Source organism: Diaphorina citri, unplaced genomic scaffold (genome assembly GCF_000475195.1).
Source record: "Diaphorina citri unplaced genomic scaffold, Diaci psyllid genome assembly version 1.1 scaffold1173, whole genome shotgun sequence".
Taxonomy (NCBI): Eukaryota; Metazoa; Arthropoda; class Insecta; order Hemiptera; family Psyllidae; genus Diaphorina; species Diaphorina citri.
Window position 1 is genome coordinate 63,673 of NW_007378602.1, and position 27,224 is coordinate 90,896.

General features: G+C 36.8%; 3 protein-coding genes across 3 annotated transcripts in view; all 3 read right to left on the reverse strand.

The window, feature by feature from the left end:
• The window catches only part of LOC103514584 (zinc finger protein 808-like), a 28,296-nt gene extending 10,124 nt beyond the window's left edge, over positions 1 to 18,172 (reverse strand). The window contains 2 exon segments of the mRNA XM_026827509.1: positions 3,837 to 4,018; positions 18,145 to 18,172. Coding sequence (XP_026683310.1) covers positions 3,837 to 4,018; positions 18,145 to 18,172 — 210 coding nt within the window.
• Positions 18,173 to 24,996: 6,824 nt separating this feature from the next.
• LOC103514585 lies at positions 24,997 to 26,330 on the reverse strand. Its single transcript, XM_026827510.1, has 2 exons — positions 25,816 to 26,330; positions 24,997 to 25,726 (listed from the first exon to the last, which is right to left on the reverse strand). The coding sequence occupies exons 1-2, from the start codon at positions 26,328 to 26,330 to the stop codon at positions 24,997 to 24,999; spliced, it is 1,245 nt and encodes a 414-aa protein (XP_026683311.1).
• A 171-nt stretch (positions 26,331 to 26,501) lies between these two features.
• On the reverse strand, positions 26,502 to 27,213 carry LOC113469646. Its single transcript, XM_026827511.1, has 2 exons — positions 26,844 to 27,213; positions 26,502 to 26,710 (listed from the first exon to the last, which is right to left on the reverse strand). The coding sequence occupies exons 1-2, from the start codon at positions 27,157 to 27,159 to the stop codon at positions 26,502 to 26,504; spliced, it is 525 nt and encodes a 174-aa protein (XP_026683312.1). The 5' UTR covers positions 27,160 to 27,213.
• Between the last annotated feature and the right edge of the window lie 11 nt (positions 27,214 to 27,224).

Here is a 27,224-nt window from a genome sequence, read left to right on the forward strand (position 1 = left end):
CTTTGAAAAAAATCATTTAGCAAAGGGAGATTTCAGGCTGGTATCCTCCCTGCTTAAATTCCCCCTGTCAGACTCTTTTACCTTTAATAAAGATCCTAAAAAAGCGTACCTTCAACATTTGAATCTGTGAGTAACAATGAAAAGTAATTACTCCAACCACAATCCATGGATACAAAGATCACAAAGAAGAATGAGAAAGAAAAGCTCGAAAAAACAATACAACATCAAGAGCGCTATCAAAAACATGTGCAAGAAAAATGGAAACAAAGGAAAAATTGGACAAAGGGTAAAAAATGGAGTAGAGAAGAAGAAGGAGAAGACGATGAAGAAGGAGGAGGAGGAGAAGAAAGAGTTGGAAGAAAAAACAAAGAAAAACATTCTCAAACAAAGCACACGAGTTCAAAGCACTATGCAGGAATGATAGAAACGTAATGAATTTAAAGCGAATTTTGCGCCACAAGTTTCGAGAAACGAGGACAAAGGATTACCTGATATAAAGTTGTTTTAAAAACAATCTATGAGCATTTCTAGAGTCTAGACAAAGAAAATACATGAAATATGTAGTTAGGGAAAATAGAGGGTGACTTGGAAAAATAAAATTGAATTAATTTGAAAAACCTACCCAGGAGGTATGAGGGGTTCAGATACCTGTAGACTACTAGACCCCTCAAAGGCCCAAATGGGCCCAAAAATTTATGCCCATCAGAGGTTTCTAAACATGTTTGGTCAGTTTTCATCGAAATCGGACAACTCGTTTTGGAGTATTCTTGAACAAACAAACATGAAGTTGTTTTAAAAACAATCTATGAGCATTTCTAGAGTCTAGACAAAGAAAATACATGAAATATGTAGTTCGGGAAAATAGAGGGTGACTTGGAAAAATAAAATTGAATTAATTTGAAAAACCTACCCAGGATGTGCAGTCCACGTCAACTGGGAAGTCCGATGGAAGCGCATGGAGAGGAACCGCAACTTCTCAACTGTAAGTCGGACAGTTCTAAAAGTTTCACCATTCGATTCGGCGTGAAAAATCCCATGGGATCAACTATTCACATGCTTACTTGTTAATCAACGAGCTATTTTTTGACGAGTGCGCACCCAAAGGTCATCGGACTTCCCAGTTGAAGTGGACTGTATGAGGGGTTCAGTTTACCTATAGACTACTAGATCCCTTAAAGGCCCAAATGGGCCCAAAAATTTAATGAGCAGAAATGCCCATCAGAGGTTTCTAAACATGTTTGGTCAGTTTTCATCGAAATCGGACAACTCGTTTTGGAGTATTCTTGAACAAACAAACATGTTGGCAACTCAAATGCGCGAAATCTAGTTATAGAACAGAGTACATACCTAACCTAAGGACAGTCCACTTTAACCTGATCCTTTATTTTTCTACGATTTTTTTTTACATAAAGTCATGGGCAAAGTAACCTCATAGCTGGGGTTACTTTGCCCACACTAGCAAAAAACTGGATGCAAAGGTCAATGAGGTCAAACTACACCTTGTTGTATTGCAGGTACCTATTGGCATTGGGCACGACAATCCAATGGTCGGTCGGTTTAAACTCTGGTCAAGTCTTCAAGTTTGACTCTTGAATTAAGCAATACATAGTATTTTTATAATTTACTGTAGGCCAGTCTCTGAAAATTTAGAGCATCCACCCCATCGACAAAATCCTGGATATGGCCTTGGTGACGGACTCATAAAAAAAGACCGAATTTTAGGGTCACCCGCTATACATATCTCATTTTCGTTCACCTCTTTCTCAAGCTCATCAGCTAGTCTTCTCTCATCTCATGCCCTGTCTGAACAAGCCCCACGTCCGAACACACCCCGGTCTCCCCTACTAAAAGTAGCACCATTCGATTCGGCGTGAAAAATCACATTGATTAGAATATTCACATCCGAATGACCAAATGTTTTTCTTATGTATGTACTTATGTACCAAATTATTTATTATGGGTATAGCCTTCATGTTGTACATTTTCCGCTTTGAGGTATTAAAATGTACGAGGTAGGTTCTCCTACCCCTCTGGGAGGACGATAGGAGAGTGGTAGGAGATAGGAGGAAAGGTAGATTTTATATTTTACATTATGGCTTTGAGGAATTAATTTAAATTGACGTCCAGAGGTAGAAAAGGTATGGATTCACGGATGCTATTCAAAGGTTGCTTATTAAAGTCACCGTAAATAAATAGGTATGTTATGTATGTTCTTATTATAAATACATAAATTAATAATATGATAAATAAATACCTTAGAAATAAATCAAAGGTTGTGACGACGTAAAGAATTTGAGTTGAAATAAGATGAGTGTTTCACCGCTCTTTCGTACCAATGAAACAACTGCTACATTAGACTTAATGTGGTCTGTGTCGTAGCCTGCCCATCCCGTAGTATGCCTCTCATCAGATGGACAAGAAGAGACACAATACTTCCCATTGAGGTGCTGGAAGGTGAGTGTTTTTCGTATGCCAATGAAACAACTGCTACATTAGACTGAGTGTGGTCTGTGTCGTAGCCTGCCCATCCCGTAGTATGCCTCTCATCAGATGGACAAGAAGAGACACAATACTTCCCATTTAGGTGCTGGGTCAACACGAGAACACCAAAAAGTTAGGGATTGTTTTATATGTAGGTATTAATCTTTAACCCATCAAATATACGAGACCTTGTAAGGACTTTTCAGTCCTATTCGGGCAGGTTAAACAAGGTATCAGGTATTACCTGTTCTATTCTATCATCCCTAGAATCTTCTTTGTTATTCAGTTACCTACACTTACGAGGTGCTGGGTCAACACAAGAACACCAGAAAGTTAACCAGTGTTTTATTTGTATTGATCTTTAACCCATCAAATATACGAGGCCTTGTTTAGACAGCTGGGGTAAAGGGATTTTTCAGTCCTAATCGGGCAGGTTAAACAAGGTATCAGGTATTACCTGTTCTATTCTATCATCCCTAGAATCTTCTTTGTTATTCAGTTACCTACACTTACCTACTTTAATCGCTCACTTCACACGTATGTGTCTACTTAGGTACCTACCTGTTTTTTTTTGGCAAAGTGGCAAAAAAATCCGCACCCCAAATTCCCCATCTTGTTTTCGTTTAATGTTTACATTTCGGAAATATTAATTCATCAACTCATCACGTAATTTTTTTCTCTTTCTGAATTTATCAAAAACATTTTAGCATAACACATTTTAAATAGACCACGTGAATATTTGCGCGAGTGCCAACACTTTTAATCTACGAAAAAAGAAGAAAACCGAAGAAAAAAAAAAAAAAAAAATCCATGTTGTTTTCGTTTAATGTTTACATTTCGGAAATATTAATTCATCAACTCATCACGTATTTTTTTTTTCTCTTTCTGAATTTATCAAAAACATTTTAGCATAACACATTTTAAATAGACCACGTTAATATTTGCGCGAGTGCCAACACTTTTAATATAAGTACGAAAAAAGAAGAAAACAAAAAAAAAAAAAACAAAAAAAAAAAAATCCATGGCCGCTTGGCGCGCCACTGGTGCTTGGGGTAGAATCCTTGGGAGTAGACGGGCGAGAGGGTTTGGGCTCCGGCGAAATTGGGGTTATACCTGCAATGAGCAGAATTTATGTTGTTGTTTACAAATGTCGAGACGTTGACCATTAGTCCATTTTCCTACGGGCGTCCCAATATTTTTCTACGATGGAACTGCTGGCTTCCAAGGCTGGACAGGGGAGAATTTATGTATAAAACTAAACAGGATTGACGATTTACACTAAACTATCTTCTTCTCCTTCGCCATTTCCCGTGTTCAGACGGGGTCGGCCACGTGGGATTTTTAGCGCTACTCACCATCATAGCGTTTCCCGTAGCGCCAGAGTTAGGGCTGGTCAGATGTCGCGCTTGTATAGCGCTAGGACTCGCTAGGTGTAGTGCAGGCATTCCACCGCTTGGCGCGCCACTGGTGCTTGGGGTAGATTCCTTGGGAGTAGACGGGCGAGAGGGTTTGGGCTCCGGCGAAATTGGGGTTATACCTGCAATGAGGAGGAGAATTTATGTTGTTGTTTGATAGGCCGTTGTTCTTCTGAAATTAAAATCCGCACCTGTATAGGATAAAATCCGCACCGGCCGGGAATGCGTTGTCCGTTACCCCCTCAGGTGATTGATAGAACGAAGTAAGTTTTCTCGAAACGACGGCTTCCTTTTCTCTTCAATTTCGGAGCGTTAATATCTTAATAATTAGATACAGTCCCTCTATCAATCCTCTTTTTTTTCTTTCTTTTTTGTGCCCTTGGGAATTGAACCAGAGTCTCGTAGCTTTAATTAAATTATTAGGTTGGTATCAATATGTACTATCAATATAAGACAAACATGCACTTACTATAAAGGTGATCTCGAAGTTTGTCCCGTAGCTATTATTTCTTGGCATTAGATCTGAACGACCGAATATACCACTGATTATTATTGGTATATTATTACTCGAAAATAAGTACCCCAAAAATATGTTCCAAGCAAAATTACCGCGAAATAAAAACCGACACGGGAAATTCGCTATAAAACGAGACAATGTAAAATCCGGTCTTAAACGGTTGTTAAAAAGCCGGTAAAGCGTAAAAAGTCAAATGAAGACGTTAAAAAATTTCTTTAATCAAGAATAGATACTGTTGTTAATAAAATTGTGTATTTAATGAGGCATTTTTCCCTCCAAGCTTTATTTCCAATAGAGATGAGTAAAAAGTGAGAGAGTTATCTTTTCACTGAACTTCATTCTTTAACTTCCTATAGGTTTAGGGAGTTAGGATCTGACTCATCGACTGAGTAGTTCACTGAAAAGAGTAGTTCTTTTTTACTAACTCACTCACTCTTTCTACACAAATCTATTTTTCCAAGTGGTCAGGTCGATTCCGAAGTAAATTGATCTCTGCCAACGTTCTTCTTTGTTCTGTCTAGAAAGTAAAACATAAGTTATGTATTCTAATTAAGATTTAGGATTTAGAATCTACTCTAGTTTTGTGTTACGAAATCAAAATTTAATACTTGTGACTGCCTTTGTATTTTTATTAGCGCTCCGAAATTGAAGAGAAAAGGAAGCCGTCGTTTCGAGAAAACTTACTTCGTTCTATCAAATATACCGGAGGGGGTAACGGACAACGCACAGGTGCGGGTTCGATTCCCGCCCGGGGCGGATTTTATCCTACACAGATAAAGTTCGTTCTTCATTCGCTTTCGAGATGACAAGACTTTAGCAGAAGTTAGAATTTCCTCTGTCAGATCATTAAAAATAAATAACAATACCTGAGGCTTCAAGATACTAAAATGTAGCTATAGTTCATCCAGATCAATGTGACAGCAATGAGTCATCAACCCAACATGAAGGAACCAATCAGATTGCAGGAAATCCTAACATTGTTGCAATTCAGGTAAAGGTCTATTTTTGATAAACTCTCTCTTCTAAAATGCAGAGGTAGCTCTGAGTTCAGAGGTTGGATTCTTTGTATTTTGTATGTAAAACCGTGTATTATATTGAAACGATTTGAGATTTGATGGTGTTGGAAACAGTGATTTTGGATTTTTGGCGTCCAATAACATTTTAGTCCTGTTGGACAAGATACATTAAATGCAATTTTCAACTGTTGTTAAAAAAAAAAAAAAAGTCTAATTTATTACACATAAATCAAATCAAATCTTATCTTACAAAAATTGTAAGATTAACTGAACTGGAATGTTACTGGACCCCAGTTATATTTGCTGGCAGCCTTTGATTGTTACTCATCAACTAATAATTTATTTAAAATTTAATTTATTTATTACTTAGGGGTCCTAGTGTATTGTTTTTCCCCACTCTTTCACATAGGGAACCTGTGCGATGTAATTAAAAAGAAAGTTTCTCCTTTCTTTTACCACCTAACCTTGTAATCCAGGTATTGTAAGTGAAAGATAATATTGACGTTTAAATTGGCTAACCATTTTTCGCTCCATTTATGTTAAATCAAAGTTCTAACGTTCTAGTCTTTTTCCTCGATTCTATAATGTAGAACCAATATCAGGAATATTTCAATGTATACCTACTCAGTATGTACCCAATAGGTACCTAAATGTTGTTCATACTCGTTAATTATACAGTTATGTCTAGTATTTAATCAATAAATTAATTTTAAACCATTAAATTAATTTGCTATGGTTTCAAAAAAATTGAAAAGACAAATTATAAACACAGAATTTGCTATAGCATCAAAAATCAAGGCAAATTTTCGATGAAGAATTTTGCCATAGCGTTTTTTTTTTTTTTTTTCAATGCAGAATACTATGTCCTTGTTTTGTATTATACCTTAAGGTATTATTATTTTTTAAGAAAGAAAAAAAAAATGTACGTTTTTTTGTAAGTTTGATTGGAAACAAAAGCAATTTGCTAGGGAAACTGATTTTTAGCTTTAAAAAACAGTTGAATTGATATTTGATATCTTTGGTGTAAATGTTCACTTGAATCACATTAGGTAATGTGTTTTTATTTTTGTAACTTGTTCTCTCCTTTCACTTTTTTATTTCATTTAATTTTGCATCTTGAAATATGTCTATCAAAAGCAGTGGTTGATATACAACGGAGAATCTAATGAAAATATTGAAATACCTATTTCCCTACAAAAGCTAACTCCTTGTTGTTGAAACCTATCTTTTGACGACTGATGTTGATTTCAGTTTTGTTGTATATTTAATTAGAAGTAAATTAATGATTATCTTGCCATTTATTTTTCTCTTCTGTATTTATTTTTATCTACATGACTACTGCATGATTTACATTGTAAGTTATTCAAATACATAAATTAATGACTAATTTTTTCACATCAAATCCAAAGAATTTTGTTTTTCTATAGTTAGACACAATCTAATTTCCTAGGGAAGTTAATCTTACATATAATCTTCTTTTTTTCTACGCCTTTTCCCCTGTTCAGACGGGGTCGGCGTTTTTGTCAGCCTCTCAATCAGCCCTGGGGTGATTGCTTTTGGGCTGACATTTGGTTTTGACTACAAAAAGCTTGCCAATGTCAACCAGTCAATGTCATACAGACTGCTATCCACAAAAGCAAATGAAGTACACATTCCTTTAGTGTGGAAGAGTAACGCCAAAGAATGCGTAATATTTACTACCTATACCTATACCTATATATTTGTAATATTTTATTATTTTATAAGATGTTTATTACCTTCTTGTCATACATATACATATATCTATATCAATTATTGTTACAAATAAATAAAACATAAAAAACATATAAAACAAATCATTAGATACCTAGATCCGGTGGGGTAGGTAATAGGTATCTTTTTTTGTCGAGCGTTATTGCTAAGTATTTTAAAATCATTTTACTAACAGATAAAACCTATGGTCATCTATTCCATTTTTTCGCTAACACATTCACTCTGGCTGTATGGTCGAGGCTTAGTGCCAAACCAATGCCAAAAAAAAAACTAATTTAGCCAGCCTAGTTAGCTTGGAAAGTAGGCCGTCTGACTAGTAAGCGCTAGGTTGCAGGTTCGATTCCCACCTCAGTCGAACTTTATCCTAAACAGATAAGGTTTGTTCTCGGAACGACTGGTTTCCTCCTGTCCTGTCCTCGTTCTCTGTCCAGTTTCGGGACGATAAAACCTTAACAGTTACAGTTCCCTCTATCGACCTAAAAAAAGAAAAATAATATTACCGACAGTGATTTGAAAATCATGCAAAAATTGCAGCAAGCACTCGTGAAATAGAAAAAACCTCCGTACTCTTCGAAAACAAAAGATAAAAGAATCAACCACAGATCAAAACATAAGATAACACTTGCAGGAATAGTTCCTTTAGTCCATCCAAGAGAGCTCCTAACAAGCAGGGTCCGTCCCTCCGGGAATTTTTTTAGCCCGTATTGATTAGAGAAAATTAGTACCTATATGTACCTACCTAATTTGTTTAATATTCAGTTTATTATTATTCTTGATTTGATTTTTTGATTTTACTTTTATGTAATGAATCAGGCTGGTATCCTCCCTGCTTAAATTCCCCCAGCCAGACTCTTTTACCTTTAATAAAGATCCTAAAAAAGCGTACCTTCAACATTTGAACCTGTGAGTAACAATGAAAAGTAATTACCACAACCACAATCCATGGGTACAAAGAAGAATGAGAAAGAAAAGCTCGAAAAAACAATACAACATCAAGAGCGCTATCAAAAACATGTGCAAGAAAAATGGAAACCAGCACAAAGGAAAAATTGGATAAAGGGTAAAAAATGGAGTAGAGAAGAAGAAGAAGGAGAAGACGACGAAGGAGGAGGAGAAGAAAGAGTTGGAAGAAAAAACAAAGAAAAACATTCTCAAACAAAGCACACAAGAGTTCAAAGCACTATGCAGGAATGATAGAAACGTAATGAATTTAAAGCGAATTTTGCGCCACAAGTTTCGAGAAACGAGGACAAAGGGGGTATTTTTTTAGATTGATTTATCTCGGTATCTAGAAGTCGTAGAAGAAAAAGAAAAATTCCGTTGGTCCTCATTTTTCCTGCTCTATGACTTTAGCGCGACTGATATTGATTCTTAGACAACCTACCAGCCTACTCATATTAACCTCACCTAGACGGAGTGGGACCTTGAAACTCCCCCCAGAGTGCAATTTTAGAGATAGTCATCCGTCCGGATACTAACCACGCAAAACGTTGCTTCAGTGATCCATTGTGGACTGGTGTATTCAACGTGCTGTCGCTGCTAGCATCAGTGTTGGCTCTACCTCCAAGGCAGGACTTTCTACAGCATGCGTGGCGTACTTACAAAGCTGCTGGGCGTTCATACAAATTGAATCTCCACGAAAATAAAATTATGAAAATTGTGGAATGTGGAACCCTTCTCTCTTCGATTTCGAGACGATAAGAAATCTGCTGTTACACTCTGTATGTATTTAGAAATTTTAGACAAAGATAATCTTTATCTACTTGCTACACCCTCTGTTTCAAGCGTTGGTATACGCTTGAAACAGAGGGTGTAGCATAGGTATACATATAGGATAGGTAGGTATATTGTTTACAACCTATATTTTAGTAAGAATAGGTAGGGGAGACCGGGGCGTGTTCGGACGCTTTTCACTTTTTGATTTTTTAAATTTTTTTCACAAATGATATTGGAAAACTTTAACTACCATCGGATAGCAAATTTTCCTGGCTATAGCATGGTATCAACAAAACCATTATTAAACAATTATCTTTCCTCTGGTTTTGAAAAAAGTGAACATAGATTTTTGTCCGAACTGGCCCCGTGCTCGGGGCGTGTTCGGACAGTATATGGGGTTTGTTCGGACACATTTAATACTTTTTGTCTTCACCAAAAACTATATGTATTTGAAATGTTAGAATGGTTTTTATAAAAAATGTCTTTTCAGATTATCATGTGATATACATAATAAATAACAAAAGTATGAAATGTTTAAAAAAATTGTTTATAACAATTGGTTTATTAAACAAAAATAATATCAAAATAAAAAAATTTTTTTTTTTAATTACAGAAATTCAATAATCGTATTACTTTATTCAATTCTCCAACTGTACCATTCCTGCTTAAATCAAATATAGAAAAATGAATATTTTGTTTGTAGGCAATAAATAATACCTTTTGATGAAATTTGACAAAAAGCTTCATCAATCATCACATAAAGAAGAATTTTGATTTTAGATTTTGAGATCAATCGGACCAGTGTGGATCAAACAGAAGATCCGGCAAATCTTCCAAAAACCCAATTGATTTACAACACTGCAAGACACAGTATAGTACAGAAGAAAAAAATGCTGCACTGCTGCTCCTACTGCTAATACCAATGTCATTGGCTTCTACTAAAAATGCTGCTAACAAGCTGGGTCCGTCCCTCCGGGAATTTTTTAGCCCGTAGTGATTAGAGAAAATCAGTACCTATGTACCTACCTAATTTGTTTAATATTCAGTTTATTATTATTCTTGATTTGATTTTTTGATTTTACTTTTATGTAATGATTTAAAATCAAGACTAGAGCCCGTTTGATATATAGGTCCTTTAATTTGATATATAGGTCGACCAGGTTTGGATAAGTCCTTCTATGGGGACAGACTGACTGACTGACGGACTGACTAACAGACTGACGGACTGACAGACAGACACCGAAGCGAATACAATAGTCCTCCCTTATACCTTTTTATTACTATTGTAATAATAAAGGAAGGACGGACTAATAAAGGAAGGACGGACTAAGAAGGGTGGGGTATTGTTTAGCCCCGTGTACCCTATATGTAGGTTACGTAGTAACAACATAGGTCTACATTCCGAACAGCATCCGTATTTCGATTGAATTAAAAAACAACGCTCTTTTCAATTATATTTCCAATACGGGGGATTAAAAGAAAGGGGAAAAATACCTCCTCATAAACCTACCTACATTCTGCGAAATGAAGAAGAAGAAGAAGAAGAAGAAGAAGAAGAAGAAGAAAAAAATCCTCGACAGTACCTGTAGGTAGGTATTAGCTTCTTATGTACCAACATAATTATTTATTATGGGTATAGCCTTCATGTTGTACATTTTCCGCTTTGAGGTATTAAAATGTACGAGGTATTAGGTTCTCCTACCCCTCTGGGAGGACGATAGGAGAGTGTGAGGAGACAGGAGAAAAGGTAGATTTTATATTTTACATTATAGCTTTGAGGAATTAATTTAAATTGACGTCCAGAGGTAGAAAAGGTATGGATTCACGGATGCTATTCAAAGGTTGCTTATTAAAGTCACATCGGTCTTGATTTTTCTTTCTTCCTATACGAGTTTCGGCAAGATCAAACATAACGTAGCTGAATTATTCGCCCTGTCTGAACAAGCCCCACGTCCGAACACACCCCGGTCTCCCCTACCTATATTTGTTCAGCCTCCGAGAAGGAAAGCTTTCAAATGAAATGAAATTTCCCGCGAGTGTAGTTCTGGATTATCTTATAACATTGAGCTAAGGAAATTGTTCTTAACTCTCATTTACAATGCTTAGCTATACAAGTTAAGTTTCCTTTTTTAACATCCCTTTTGACTATCAGTGCTGTCCAAACTAAGGTGTGCGGATCGCGGGCCGAATCGAAACAAAAAAGAAAGTACTATGAAGTTGAGATTGTCCTTTCAGAACTTTTAGGGTAGTTTAAAAACTGACTTTTAGGGTAGTTTAAAAACTGACTTTTAGGGTAGTTTAAAAACTGACTTTTAGGGTAGTTTAAAAACTGACTCTTAGGGTAGTTTAAAAGAAAGCGGTGCCTCAGTTTCAGCGCTGCAGTGGTTAGCACAGTGGACTCTGAATCTGGAGGTTGGTGGTTCGAGTTCAAGTCCAGTCATTAAATTTATCGGGGTTTATTATTCAGGGAAAGAAAAAGCAAGTTAATATTCTTTTCCTTGTCAGAATCTTCCCCCTTTCATTACGTAAAGGACAAACTTTACATCCTGTTACAGGGAAAACATCATTCCCATCTCTCCTCCATCACTTTCTTCTTCTCCTACCTTTCTCCTCCTTCTCTCCTCTTTCTCCTCCTCCTCCTTCTCCTCCTCCTCCTTCTCCTCCTTCCTCCTCTTTCACAACACAGACCGGTGTGTAATGAGTTGCGAGAGATTTATTGTGTCGAAAACTAACAACATGGCCACCAGAAAACAGATAGGGTAAGGTATTATTTTTGTTAACGACGGTCAAGTTACGTGAAATATGAGGGACACGATATTTCATCCCCAGGGACGCCATCTAGGCTATCTACCATTATTATCAAGGCTATCTACCATTATTAAGGTACCTACGTATTTTTTAATAAAATAATGTATCAATTTCTAAAAAAAGGAGAGAGAAAAGCGGTGCCTCAGTTTCAGTGGTGTAGTGGTTAGCACAGTGGACTCTGAATCTGGAGGTTGATGATGGTTCGAGTTCAAGTCCACTCATTAAATTAATCGGGGTTTATTATTCAGGGAAAGAAAAAGCAAGTTAATATTCATTTCCTTGTCAGAATCTTCCTCCTTTCATTACGTAAAGGACAAACTTTACATCCTGTTACAGGGAAAACATCATTTCCCATCTCTCCTCCATCACTTTCTTCTTCTCCTACCCTTCTCCTCCTTCTCTCCTCTTTCTCCTCCTCCTTCGTTTTTTTTTTCTTTTCAACCTAATTCTTCTTCTCCTCTTCGTCATCCTTATTCTTCCTCCTTCTCTCCTTCTCCTCAGCCTCCATCTTCCCCTCCTTTTCCTGCTCTTTCTCCTCCTCTCCCATCTCTCCCTCCTCCTCGTCCTTCTCCTTATCTTTTCCACAAACTCCTTCTCCTCTTCTTGATATCTCTCCTCTTTCTTCTTCTTCTCCTCCTCCTCCTCCTCAGTCTCCTTCTTTTCCTTGTTCTGTTACTCATCTCCTCCTTTTTTTTACCTACTTTTCTCCTCCTCCTCCTGAACTACTTCCCTACCTTCCTCCTCATGCTTATTCTTTCTTCTCTTCACCTCCTCCTCCTCTTCCCCCTCCTACTCCTCCTCCTTCTCCTCCTTTTCCTCCATCACAACACAGACCGGTGTGTAATGAGTTGCGAGAGATTTATTGTGTCGAAAACTAACAACATGGCCACCAGAAAACAGATAGGGTAAACATACAGGAGCCGGCATGTTTCGTCATCTCCTGATGACATTTTCAAGGCGACTGAAGAAAAGAAAAACAAATTTTGAAAAAAAGGAGGTAAGAAGAACATTGCGCATGCGTGGAAAGGCAAGTTTACAACAAGTTATTAGGGTTCGTTCACACGCGGCGTTTGAGGCAAAATCAATTCAAAAATAATCTACGTATTTTTTAATAAAATAATGTATCAATTTCTAAAAAAGGAGAGAGAAAAGCGGTGCCTCAGTTTCAGTGGTGTAGTGGTTAGCACAGTGGACTCTGAATCTGGAGGTTGATGGTTCGAGTTCAAGTCCAGTCATTAAATTTATCGAGGTGAATTATCCAGGCAATCCAGGGAACAAAAAAGCAAGTTCATTCTTTTCCTTGTGGAAAAAATGCCTCCTTTGATTACGTAAAGGACAAACTTTACATTTATGGCGGTATCTTTTTCAGTAGGTATATTGTTTACATATTTCCGTTTTGTAACTGTATAGGTACTTTTTTCGTGTGTCTCAGAAACCTCACCCAGCAAGACACAATTGTGAATTGTGTTTCAGTTACGTAACATTTTGTTATGCAACAATTCATTACCTTCTCCTCTGAATCTGATGATACGCATTTATTCTTTGAAAAACCTTCACACTCTTCAAAATAAATGACGAAAAGCCAGCCTAGTTAGCTTAGTTGGTAGTGCGTCTGCCTTGTAAGCGCTAGGCCGCGGGTTCGATTCCCGCCCGGGGCGGATTTTATCCTGATGGGATAATGTTCGTTCTCGGAACGGCTGGCTTTCTCCTATCCTGTCTTCCTTCTCTCTTCGATTTCGAGACGATAAGACCATAGCAGTTACAGTTCCCTCTGTCAAACCTCTTAAAAAAAAAACTTTTATAACTGGAGTTATATTAATATAACTCCGAAAATGGTTATGTATTACGAAAATAGTTATAAATATGGTTTACTCTAAGAGTAGGTGAGAGGTGGTAAAGTCCATGAAGAGCTTTTCGGAAAAGTTCATCTCCCTCTGGAATAATCCGTCCAAGTTCCTGCAATTGTTCTTTCATTTACTGTTATAAACATAAAAACATAATAAATAGATGAATACCCAACCATAACCAAGTTAATTTACTAGTCTGCAAAGCACGTAAAAAACCTCAGACAACTTCTTTCATAGTTCCTTCACCCTAAAAATATTACACTTCTTATATAAAAAGAAAGTGATAAATAAATGAAAGTACAACTGGGTAGGTATAGGTACATATATTATGGGTACTTAGATACTATAAGTAGTTAGGTGCTTAGCAGAGAAGAGCTCAAGTTACTAAATTAAAAACTTGTTATTATTAAGAAGATGCTAAAAATGATCTCTTTACGTTGTTACTTGATATTTTTTAATACCTACTTTCTTAAATCGTTTTTAATTAGGTACTTAATATTTAGGTACGAACCTTAGTAGGTACCTACATAAGTACCTATAACTAAGTAGGTACCTAATAATCGCCGTACACAAAAAGCCAAGGCTTAGGTGTTTGGGGCAAACAGGCCTATAGGTCGGGATAACCTTGTAAGAATCTACCTAATAATCGCATGTCTTAATTAATACCCCCTTTCCACTACATATTCATTTGGGCATTCTTTGGAGGCTTCACTATAAGAATATAGGGTCCTTTCTTGTGAATGGGTTCAGCAGATCACTGCACCCCTAGTACTAATTACCAGATAAAAAGAAATCAAGTGAAAAGTTTCATTTTATTTCAAAGTTGAAGTTTTTTTTACTCCATACAAGTTTAATTAAAATAAAAAAAGAGGAATAAAAAAGTACAAACTAAAAGAGCTAAAAAAAAAAAAAAAAAAAAAAAAAAAAAAAAAAAAAACACTTTTAAAAAATTTTTTATTTAAAAGGGGGGAAAAAAAAAAAAAAAAACATAAAGCACTCTTGAGATAATTTTCATCTTCAAGAGTGGAGAAAGTAGAGAATGACTGTGAAAATGCTGAAATCTGAACTACTCATCACATACTAATTAAACATTTTTGCGCTTGCATCGTTTTGCTTTAATGTTGCTCAAAGCTAAAATAAATGCTCATTTTCAGATGGTGGTGCTCTAGTTTTGAGATTTCGCTCATTCGCTAAAGAGATTAGGTTATTAGTTAGGGCCGTACTCAGGGGAAGGGGCCAGGGTACTCTGACTTTTTAAGAGTTTTAATAGAGGGAAACAACTTCTAAGGTCTTATCGTTCCGAAAGCTAAGAGAGAAGAAAGACAGGATAGGAGAAAGCCAGACGTTCAGAGAACGAACTTTATCTGTTTAGGATAAAATCCACCCCGGGCGGGAATTGACCCCACGACTTAGCTCTAACGGATTGGGATTCGTGTCTCCCCGTTAAAATCCTTGATACCGGCCTGTTATTGCTTTCCATTACCCTACGTTGTTTCATCTGACATTACAAAATTAATGGAGTGAAAACTTTGGAAATGGATTAGATAAGTGGTGACGTAAAATGAGATACAGATCTGATTGGGTAATTCATTAATTAAAAGATTAATTAAAAATGTATATCGGATGGTAATTCATTAGGTATTTAAAATTTCATAGGCTTATGGTTTTCAAATGGTGATTTATTAGTTGAAATTTCATAGGCTTATAGCTTTCAAATTTAACTTCCATTCATTTAAATACATTTTCATTTGGCCCTCAAGTCAATTAATAATTGTGTTCAAATACCTGCACACGCCTGTATAACGGATGGTAATTCATTAGGTATTAAAAATTTCATAGGCTTATGGTTTTCAAATGGTGATTTATTGGTTGAAATTTCATAGGCTTATGGCTTTCAAATTTAACTTCCATTCATTTAAATACATTTTCATTTGGCCCTCAAGTCAATTAATAATTGTGTTCAAATACCTGCACACGCGTTCTCTGCCACCTAACCCACAGTACCTCATTACTCATTCATCACATCATTATTCATTAATCATTGTACACAGATAGATTCAAATATCCCTAAATCACAACCAACAATAAGGATCTCTGTATAAATCTATGTATTTATACCTACTACCTATATAAATAGAATATACATCTATTTACATATCTATATTTATATCATTTGTTTTTAGCATTAGGGTCAAATGTCGTTCACCACAATAGACAGAGAGAGAGGGAGAGAGAAAGTCATAAAAAGGACAATAAACGAAGCAAAATGTGGATTGAGAGAGAGAGAGAGAGAGAGAGATAATATTGACAGAATCGTTATCTCTATCTTTCGCTTTACAGTAGATTTGAGTTGCATTTTACATAAATAAACAGCAGGTCTGGCTTTCCCCATAAATAAAATATACATCTATTTACATATCTATATTGGTATCATTTGTTTTTAGCATTAGGGTCAAATGTCATTCACCACAAAAGAGAGAAAGAGCGAGACAGAGAAGGAGAGAGAGATATAGAGGGAAGAAGAGAGAAAGTCATAAAAAGGACAATAAATGGAGCAAAATGTGGATTCAGAGAGAAAGAGAGAGAGAGAGAGAGAGAAAGAGAGAGAGAGAGAGAGAGAGAGAGAGAGAGAGAGAGGGAGATATTATTGACAGAATCGTTATCTCTATCTTTCGCTTTACAGTAGATTTGAGTTGCATTTTACATAAATAAACAGCAGGTCTGGCTCTCCCTCTCCCTCCCTCTTGTATTCCCTCCCTGTACCCTCCCCCCTCCCTCTCTCCCTCTTTTACCCCCCTTTCTATATCCCCGTCTCCCTCCTACCCTCCCTCAATTCTCTATCCTCATCTGCTCCCACTGTATCCTGTCCGCAAAATGTCATCATATTAATATAAATATCCTGTCACATTATCTCCCCTCCCTTTATCCATCCCTGCATTTCCCTCCCTCTTTCCCCACTCCTAAATCTTTCCCTCTATTTCCACCCCTAACCCCCTCCCCCCTATTCCTGTCCCTGTATCATCTCCTGGTTTTCCTTCCTCTCTCTCTCCCCAGTATTTTATCCACCTCTTCCTCAATTCTACTCCTGATGTCTATCGTTCTCTTTTTTTACTGTTCTCTATCTCTTTTGCTATCTCTCTTGCTCCTTATTAGTATAGGTAAAAGAACAACGTCTTCACTTGACTAGTAACTTTGGAAACTGTAGGTAATTTTATTTTACAAGAGATAAACAATCTGTCCGCAAAATGTCATCATAATATAAATATCCTGTCACATTATCTCCCCCTCCCTTTATCCATCCCTGCAATTTCCCTCCCTCTTTCCCCGCTCCTAAATATTTCCCTCTATTTCCACCCCTAACCCCCTCCCCCCTATTGCTGTCCCTGTATCATTTCCTGGTTTTCCTTCCTCTCTCTCCTGTACTTTATTCAAATCTTCCTCAATTCTACTCCTAATGTCTATCGTTCTCTTTTTTTACTGTTCTCTATCTCTTTTGCTATCTCTCTTGCTCCTTATTAGTATAGGTAAAAGAACAACGTCTTTCCTTGTATACAGATAGACTCAAATATCCCTAAATCACAACTAACAATAAGGATCTCTGTATAAATCTATGTATTTATACCTACTATATACAGGGCCGGATTACCCATAAGGCAGAATGGCAGACTGCCACGGGCCCCGCGCTTTTGGGGGCCCCGCGCTTTGCGCCACTGCATATATGTGAAGTTAGCAAATCCTAGAGCAAATGCGGATTATACAGGGTGTATCACAAAGCTGATGTATACTATATAGTTTGAAAAAATTGTCAGGCATTCGGAATATATTAATGGACTTGTCATGTGTAGACACCATTAATTTGACTCCAGTGCACCTGGAGTTGGAAGTGGGGACAATGCATCAATCAAGTTGACTTGGATTTGTTAACTTCACATCAATCAAGCAGTGGGGACAAGGCATCAATCAAGTTGACTTGGGTTTGCTAAATTTACATCAATCAAGTTGATTGATGCATTAATCAACCTCTGGCTTCGGGGTGAGCTCAGTTGCCTCAAATTGTGGCCGGCTTTAACTTTTTTACTCTCAGAACATATTGAGGAATCTCATTAACAAATAAACAAACAAACAAACAATCTGCAGATTGCTTAATAATCTGAGAGGTTAACTTAAACCGATATTAAACCTTGATGGTGGTTTCGGCCATTAATCACATTTCCAAATTTAGGGTTCATCCAGAAAGCATCTGAGGGGCTCCACATTTTACTGTGTTACTCCCGAAAATTTTAATTATAAATAACAAAATAACCTACAGAACTGTTATTTGAACTTCAATACGCATATTGTCAAACAATACATCATACAAAATAAATAAATGTATGTACCCATAAAATATAAATAATGAAAGCAAAATAAAACACGAATAAATAAAACGAACAATATTCTAATCCAAAACGAAAAACAAAAATAATTAAAATACAATGACCCTAATTAGGTAATTAAATTCAAATGACACAGGGGTACAATGTTGGCACATAATACAATTTAATACAATGACTGGTATTATGCATAACGGACATGTTTGCATAATACATTACCAGGGAAGTTCAAATGCCATATTGCCATGGTGCCATACTAAAAGTCCTCAAAAATTAAAATCTGAAGTCAAAACAGCGAAAAATTCTTTAAAAATTTGCTTATTTTGCTTTTGCCATAGGTATTTTAGCAAAATTTTCTAAAGAACCGTACACAAATAATAGTCGTTATGCATTTGGGAAAACAGTTAGCATGAAAGGTCGATTCCTACTTAAAAAGTTCTCAAAAATTAAAATCTGAAGTCAAAACAGCGAAAAATTCTTTAAAAATTTGCTTATTTTGCCATGTTTTGAAAAAAAAAATAAAAATAAAAAAAATGTCATATTTTCCCAAAATAAGTGCCATATTTTGGAAAAATAAGTGCATATAGGTATTCTGAACTTCTCTGTAAATACATTACAAACCCCTTCTCCCTCATTTTGACAGAAACATATTAAATACCCCTCCCATACCCTAGTTATTTGACGTGATTGAATTGATGTCACGAAGGAAGATGGGAGGGAGGGGGGGGGAGAGAGAGAAAGGATGAGGAGGAACGAGGGGTGGTACTGGTGGTAGATGGGGAGGAGAAGGAGGGATTGCATAGGAAATACAATATGGGATGGGGAGGAAGTGTGGGAAGGAAGGGAAAAGGCGAAGAGGGGGTGGAAAAAGAGATGAAGAGGGAGGGTGCAGGAGGAGGTTGAATCGTGGTGACTAAAATTGGTATGGGAGAGGGATTTGTCCGAACTATTAACCATCGGGTAAACAACGCTTTCAACATGAGTCCGTAGACTCGCGGACCTCACGCATCACGTGTTTCGGTAGTACCTACCGTATGAACTATGAAACACGGAAAGTCAAGAGGCATCTCCACCAATTTATCTTCCATTGCATATTGCATACTCGCCGAATAATAAGGAGTTCATACAAATAAACGAGTAAATCTGTCTTTTGGGAAGAATCATCCGTGAATGGGATTTGAACAAGAAATTCTCACCAAGAGAAGGGCCTAAAACCCCACCTTGGAGATATCTTTGTGTGTACATACCTACATACATAGACTCATAGACATACCACAACTTACTCTTTCAATTTAATTAGACAAAGATTCTCGCAGGTGTTATTCTGGTATTATTATGTTCCATCTACAATATTTACATACCTCTGTACGTGCTTTGAACCTGGATAAGGCTTAAGATTTAGGTCATGTGGTATTTACCACATCAAAGGCATTGCTTGAGTCTTCTGTAATCATAATCACCCCATGTCTTTTTTTTTCTGTCTGTGGGCCATTTTTAAAACCCACAACGAAACCCGTATTCTCTTCACTCTGTAGGTCTTAGTAGGTATTATTATTTTTTGTAGGTAATTTACGAAGTTTTTTTTTTAATTTTAGATAGGTATGTATGTATATTCCTAATACCTAATATGAAAATAAATTACTTACCTAAGAGAAGAGAGAGAGAGAGAGAGAGAGAGAGAGAGAGAGAGAGAGAGAGCATTAATCATAATGAAAACCACACCATTACCTGTCCAGGATAATTACTTTGAGTTAATTAATTCATTCGACTTAATTAACTAATTAATGTTGGAATGATATATAGGTCCTTTAATTTGATATATAGGTCGACCAGGTTTGGATAAGTCCTTCTATGGGGACAGACTGACTGACTGACGGACTGACATTACCTGTCCAGGATAATTACTTTGAGTTAATTAATTCATTCGACTTAATTAACTAATTAATGTTGGAATTTTCAATGAGAGAGAGAGAGAGATCCGCACGAAAGTCAACTTTATAATTACTTTGGGTGACTGGAACATCCCTTAACTCTGGAACCTCTGCTTGGAGGACATAAATTTAAATGAGCTTTCTACAAAAACACATACATATTATGTAGGTACATTGTACATATTATGTAGAACATTGTACGTATGTCTTCATAGTCTCATACATACAGGGCCGTACACATGGGGGGGTTCATTCGGCCACATTTGCCATGGGGTTTTCAGAGGGGACAGTAGACTTTCTTTTTATCCCCAGAAAATGTAACAGAAGATAGAATGTATTCTATTAATCCAGCTAACAAGTACCTCATCATACCTAATGCCAGCCATTCACGATCTGACTGCCTAATAGACCCAAGTCTGTCAGGCAGTCTGAGCGTATGGCGGAAAAAGCTTCTGTTCTGACTTCTAGTCTCTCAGACGCGAGACGGTCTGAAAACAGAAGTTGGAATTTTTCCGCCAAACTCTGGCCCTGCGTCCATCTCGTGTCATGGTGTTTTGTACTCAAAATACGAATCATATTTTCTCCTCTCTCTCCTTTTCTTTGAATTTCTCTCTCTCTCTCTCTCTCTCTCTCTGTCTCCCTCTTCTCTTTCTCCTTGTCCCACTCTGTCCCCTCTCTTTCTCTAATGATCTTCGTTCTTCCTTCTCTCTCTTCTCATTCTCCCTGTCTCTCTCTATCAGTCTGCTGTCTCTCTCTCTCTCTTTCTCGTTCTCCTCCTCTATCCTCTTCTGATTCTCTTTCTCTCGCTATCCTTTCTCAATCTCACTCTACAATTCTTCTCTTATGGTAACTACATCAATATGTTCTTTATCAGATGATTTGTACATTCCTCATAAAGGGTTTCCATGTCATTTTGGAATAGGGTAGCATAATAAAACATGATACCTAGATATCTATTCTTTCCAACTTTTTTTTTTTTTTCAGAAAATTAAGTAGGTACTCATTTTCTTCGTAGTGCTTTGCTATAATATGTACAATTTTGTTGTAAGTAGATATTTCCACTTACCTGAGTACAAAATTATACAAAGTGTTTCTGTATGGGTAGGTAATGTGGGTATAAATTCTTTTCTAGGTAGGTATTAGTTAATTAATTAAGTTACCTACATCCTTCGCAAGTTCACTTCTTTGGATACATGAAAGTTATAAGTTATGTACCTATGTATACACTCACTATCTACAATTCATTACACTAGTTGATTCTGAGTCTAGTCTAGGTACCCACACCCCACTAGACAAGAAAGTACACACTTATCCCATTAGACTAATATAGCTATTCGTAGATAGTTCATATTGTAATTGTAATTATTGCAATTTGTTTATTTGCATCAATAATTATAGATTACAATATTGCAAGGTGTAAAATGGAAAACTCTGCCAGTTCTGAGCCCATTTGTGTTTTTAATTTTTAGTAGGGTGGTATTGTGTACTTCTATTTTTCATTAGGGCACAGAAATTAATGGATGCAAACTTCCCCATACTAAGGTCACCTCTCTTGTCTTGTGTTACCCACACCCCACTACACCAGAAAGTACACAACTACACACTTATCCCATTAGACTAGTATAGCTATTCGTAGATAGTTCATATATTTATCTAGTTTCCTATTCCTTAGTCTATGTACTTCTTGACTCTTGGCAACAGCTGTGCTGTGTTCTGTATTCAGAACGCATTACACCGTGGTGAAAAGTAGGATAAAGAGAGAGAGAGAGAGAGAGAGAGAGAGAGAGAGAGAGAGAGAGAGAGAGAGAGAATGTAATATCAGGGACACGAATGCATGTGGAGTTAGAAGTGGGATTGGAATACATCTACTATTACACTAAGTAATCATAGTAGTAGTAATACTAATAATAACAAATACAATAATAGTAGTAGGTAATACTAATAATAAAGTACCACCTCAATGAACAACTAGGTGCAAAGTACAATGTCACTGATGGAATTAGAAAAATACATGACAATACTCACAATATAAACAGATTTCAGGGTGATGTCATAACTAAGTAGGTAGTATTAGTGAACTTTGAACTGTAAATTCACTGAGAACTTGGTTCGCAACCTTTGTTAAACATCCAAAGGCAACTTGGATCAACCGTTCCGAAGTTATACCGGACCAAACCAATAGACAAACTAAATCAAAATTTTAGGACGAGCCAGCCCTTGTCGGGACGGCTGCCTCTCTACTATATGCAAAAATGTAAATGCAGTTTCTTTGTGTTATTATATCACAACTTTGGTACTCACTGCAGCATTGTAGGATTTTTCCCAATATCTCAATAATCAGCAACAGAGTTTATATCGTTCTAAAATGTAAATGTAAATGCAGTTTCTTTGTGTTATTATATCACAACTTTGGTACTCACTGCAGCATTGTAGGATTTTTCCCAATATCTCAATAATCCTAACAACCAATGTTTAATTGTTTACCTACCATACTGGCACCGGTCGCTGTGCGCATTTATATGTCATAGCTACTCATTTTCCTCACGAGGCTGAGTGGGCCCCGCAACATCCAGTCACGGAGTCAATCATTTGGATGATTCAAATTTCTTGACCCCGCCGGGAATCGAACCCGGGTCTCCCGCGTGCAAGGCGAGTGCAGTGACCACTACGCCATGGGTCTCCCTACTATATGTCCTCTTCTCTTCAATTTCGGAAAGACCTGAAGGCCTCCTTTGTACAGATCTCTCTATCAAACCAAGTCTAATCTTCTTCCTCGCCTTTTCCTGTGTTCAGACGGGGTTTGCGTTTTTCGCCAGCCCCTCAATCAGCCCTAGGATGATTGATTTTGGCTGACATCTGGTTTTGATTAAAAAAAAAAATCTAATCTAAAATCTAAACATCTGGTTTTGGATTCAATTTTTTTCACGAGTGAATGGCCTCCGCACCCAACCTTTGCTATTTCTTTAGCAAGGGAAATTTCAGGCTGGTCTACTCCCTGTTTAAAGTCTCCCAACCAGACTCGCAAAGTTCTCTTCAAGTCCAATACAGGTGTTTGTATTTGACGTTCGCTTCACCACTGACACTTGATTTTTCTCGCCTTGCACCTCACACGTTTTTATTCTCTGACATACCTATGTAATAATTAGTTTTCCCACCACCCTCAGTTTCTCTCCTACTTCTTTTACTTTTCTCTCCTACTTCTTTTACTTTTCTCTCCGGGGAGATAGAACGAGAGAAAAAGAGAGAGGGAAATAGAAATAACGAAAGAGGGAGAACGGAAGAAAGAACAAGAAAGAGGGACAAAGACAGAAAACGAGAAAATGCAAGAGAGAGAGAGAAAAAGTATAGAAAATATTTCCCTTGTATTCTAACTAATCGATTTTTCTCTGGCGATTGTCAGAGTGAAAAATGGAAAGTCAATTATACTTGCGAAAAAGAGAGGAAGAAAGGATAGAGAAATAAAAAGAAGAGGGAGAGGGAGAGGGAGAAAGAGAAAGAGAGAGAGAGAGAGAGAGAGAGAGAGAGAGAGAGAGAGAGAGAGAGAGAGAGAGAGAGAGAGAGAGAGAGTACTTTTCTCTCCTACTTCTTTTACTTTTCTCTCCTACTTCTTTTACTTTTCTCTCCTACTTCTTTTACTTTTCTCTCCTACTTCTTTTACTTTTCTCTCCTACTTCTTTTACTTTTCTCTCCTACTTCTTTTACTTTTCTCTCCTACTTCTTTTACTTTTCTCTCCTACTTCTTTTACTTTTCTCTCCTACTTCTTTTACTTTTCTCTCCTACTTCTTTTACTTTTCTCTCCTACTTCTTTTACTTTTCTCTCCTACTTCTTTTACTTTTCTCTCCTACTTCTTTTACTTTTCTCTCCTACTTCTTTTACTTTTCTCTCCTACTTCTTTTACTTTTCTCTCCTACTTCTTTTACTTTTCTCTCCTACTTCTTTTACTTTTCTCTCCTACTTCTTTTACTTTTCTCTCCTACTTCTTTTACTTTTCTCTCCTACTTCTTTTACTTTTCTCTCCTACTTCTTTTACTTTTCTCTCCTACTTCTTTTACTTTTCTCTCCTACTTCTTTTACTTTTCTCTCCTACTTCTTTTACTTTTCTCTCCTACTTCTTTTACTTTTCTCTCCTACTTCTTTTACTTTTCTCTCCTACTTCTTTTACTTTTCTCTCCTACTTCTTTTACTTTCCTCTCCTATTTTTCTCTTCTACTTCTTTTACTTTTCTCTCCTACTTATTTTACTTTTCTCTCTTACTTCTCTACTTCTCTTAGGTTTCCCTCTTACTTCTCTTCTTTTACTTTTCCTGACACGGATTTCAGGTTTCTGACAGGGCAGGGATTAGTACGTTTTCATTCCCGTTATTTCTTTAATCTGGGAAATCTCCCGACAATCTCATTCCATATCTCTCCTCCATCTCTCTCATAGCTCTCTTTCTTTCTTTCCCTCTCTTAGATCTCTCTCTCTTTCTTTCCCTCTCTTAGATCTCTCTCTCTCTCTCTCACACACTCATTCTCATCCTTCCTGATCGTTCAGTAAATATCAGACTTTACAATTTTACAGACAGGTACTTGACCTAGTCAGGATTTTTCCTCTTTGGCTAATGCACTTGATATTGGACCTTTGCCATTTGCAACCAATTTGAGGACTAAATTGGTTTTAGTGGACACGGTTAGTCCAGTTTGAACGCACTTGTTTGCCTTGCAGAAAAGATCTCTTATTAATTATTATTATCATTATTTTTTCTTTTTTTTTTAACATTTATCCTTTAAATCACTACATGAGTTTTACAACAAAACCAGACCAAATCACTAAGCAGCCCAAGACACGTGTTTCGTCCTTATTTGGACTCATCAGTTGGACATAGCTGGGGATTGAACCCGAGGAACGGTTGCATTTAACATGTTATCGCCTCGCCTTTATCTTTTCCACGTGTATGTTGGCTGCACCTAATAGTTTCCTAAGAACAAAGATATATAATAATATATTGATGAGCTAGATACGAAATTTTCCAACGTTGGCGTTGATTTTAAAACGAAAAATATTATGTCAGAAAAACTCCGTTGTTAACTTTTAAGTTCAAAGGCTCCCCAAGACAAAATTGTAAACTTTTTCCAAGAGAAAAAGTGAACTTTTTTTTATTACTTTTTTAATTTCTTGTTTTTAATGGTCTCCAATATTATCGAAAGCACCTTGCGATCCCTCTCATCAAAATGTTTGATTTGGCTCACGTAGTGTTTTGCTTTCCTCCACTGAGGGGATGGTATGCTGATGTCAGCCACATTGTCAATTCTTTGCTGGAGAATATTCTTGAAGGTTTTCTCATCTTCGTTGGTGATTTCAGTAAGCTGATTGAGTTCCCGTTTTAGCTGTCGAATAATGGAGCATTTCTCTGCCAATTCTTGACCAAGATTTTGTTTAGAACTTGGGAGTTTGTCTTGGATCGGAGGAGATTTGGATCTTTCTTTGTATCTTGCCCTATCTTGGATTAGGGAGGTTTTAGATTCGGATCTCGTTTTGAGCTCTTTGTAGCTTGTTAATTTATTTTGGTTCGAAGGCGTTTTAGATTTGGACCTTTCTTTGTATCTTGTCGATTTATCTTGAACCAAAGGAGTTTTAGATTTCAATCTTTCTTTGCGTCTTGCCAATCTGTCTTGGAGCAAAGCAGTTTTAGATGGCAATCTATTTTGAACCAGAGATGTTTTAGACTTCGATCTTGTTTTGTAATTTGTTAATATATCCTGTATCAAAGGACCTTTTGAATTGGTTTTTGCCTTGGCTTTTGCCAATCCATCCTGGAATAAAGATGCTTTGTAGTTGTTGTTTGGTTTGACATTTGATAACCTGTATTGGATAAAATTAGTTTTGAACCTTTTTCTTTGTTCTGGAATAAAGATGCTTTGTAGTTGTTGTTTGGTTTGACATTTGATAACCTGTATTGGATAAAATTAGTTTTGAACCTTTTTCTTTGTTTAGCTTTTTCTAATGCCTCTTGGATGATAGGAAATTTAGATTTATGGCTTTGTCTACCGCTTACTTTTGTATCTTGTACTAAAGCCGTTTTCGACATGTCTTTTTGTTTGTCACACATCACTGCCTTTTGGATTTGAGGAGATATGGCCTTGGTCTTTTGTCCATCACTTCCTGATGTTTCTTGAATGATAGGAAATTTAGATTTATGGCTTTGTCTACCGCTTACTTTTGTATCTTGTACTAAAGCCGTTTTCGACTTGTCTTTTTGTTTGTCACACATCACTGCCTTTTGGATTTGAGGAGATATGGCCTTGGTCTTTTGTCCATCACTTCCTGATGTTTCTTGGAGCAAAGAAAATTTTGATAGTTTGTTTTGTTGGGCATTGGCTACTGTTTCTGGAACCAGAGATGATTTTGACTTATCCTCTTGGTTTCTGGTTTTTACTATTGTCTCTTGTACAAGATTAGATTTAGATAAGGGTTCATCAGTGGTGATCTCCATTGCAATGTCTTCCTTTGTTTCTTGGACGATGTCATTGGTTCCGTTTTCGTTTGTATCTTCACTTTCATTGATGGACTCCTCGTTTTGAGTTTGAAATTTCGAGTCATCAACCGCGACCTTCCTATTTTTGTCTGCAAGTTCCAGTTTCTTATCTTCCAATTTATCTCGAATCTATGCAATGTCTTCCTTTGTTTCTTGGACGATGTCATTGGTTCCGTTTTCGTTTGTATCTTCACTTTTATTGATGGACTCCTCGTTTTGAGTTTGAAATTTCGAGTCATCAACCGTGACCTTCCTATTTTTGTCTGCAAGTTCCAGTTTCTTATCTTCCAATTTATCTCGAATCTCTTCAATGCTCTTCGTCAAAGCAACTTCCACATCTTTTTCTTTAGACTTAACGTGATTTCGAGTCATCAACCGCGACCTTCCTATTTTTGTCTGCAAATTCCAGTTTCTTATCTTCCAATTTATCTCGAATCTCTTCAATGCTCTTCGTCAAAGCAACTTCCACATCTTTTTCTTTAGACTTAACGATGCGGTACAGCAAGTGGTCCATTGCTTCCAGCTGGATTTTCAAGATGAGCAATTCTTCCATGGCCTTGAGCTTGCTCTTCAACACATCCATTTCGGTTTCTCTCAGGGAAATATCCACGGTGAATACTCTAGATTTAGATATATTTGCCATCTGTTCAGGTTTATCGTTTGTATCTTTGCCCATCATGTTGGTTTTCTCCTTTCTCTCCTTGCAATCTGTACAGAAGCACGAGCAATACTTCTGGGCAACTTTGATGGATTCCAAGTAGCATTTGGACTTCAAATTCTCCCACATGATGTATTTACAGACGTCACATTTGCATACTCCATTATATTCCCTTGTAAATCTACTAGCTGATG

Excerpts from the sequence above, each read along its gene's own strand:
- LOC103514585 (XM_026827510.1), bottom strand. The coding sequence starts at position 26,330 with ATGGAGATCACCACTGATGAACCCTTATCTAAATCTAATCTTGTACAA. Across the intron at positions 25,727-25,815 it reads AAAGCTAAACAAAGAAAAAG|GTTCAAAACTAATTTTATCC; the intron begins GTTCAAAACTAA and ends ACAAAGAAAAAG.
- LOC113469646 (XM_026827511.1), bottom strand. The coding sequence starts at position 27,159 with ATGTGGGAGAATTTGAAGTCCAAATGCTACTTGGAATCCATCAAAGTT. Across the intron at positions 26,711-26,843 it reads CGTTAAGTCTAAAGAAAAAG|ATGTGGAAGTTGCTTTGACG; the intron begins ATGTGGAAGTTG and ends CTAAAGAAAAAG.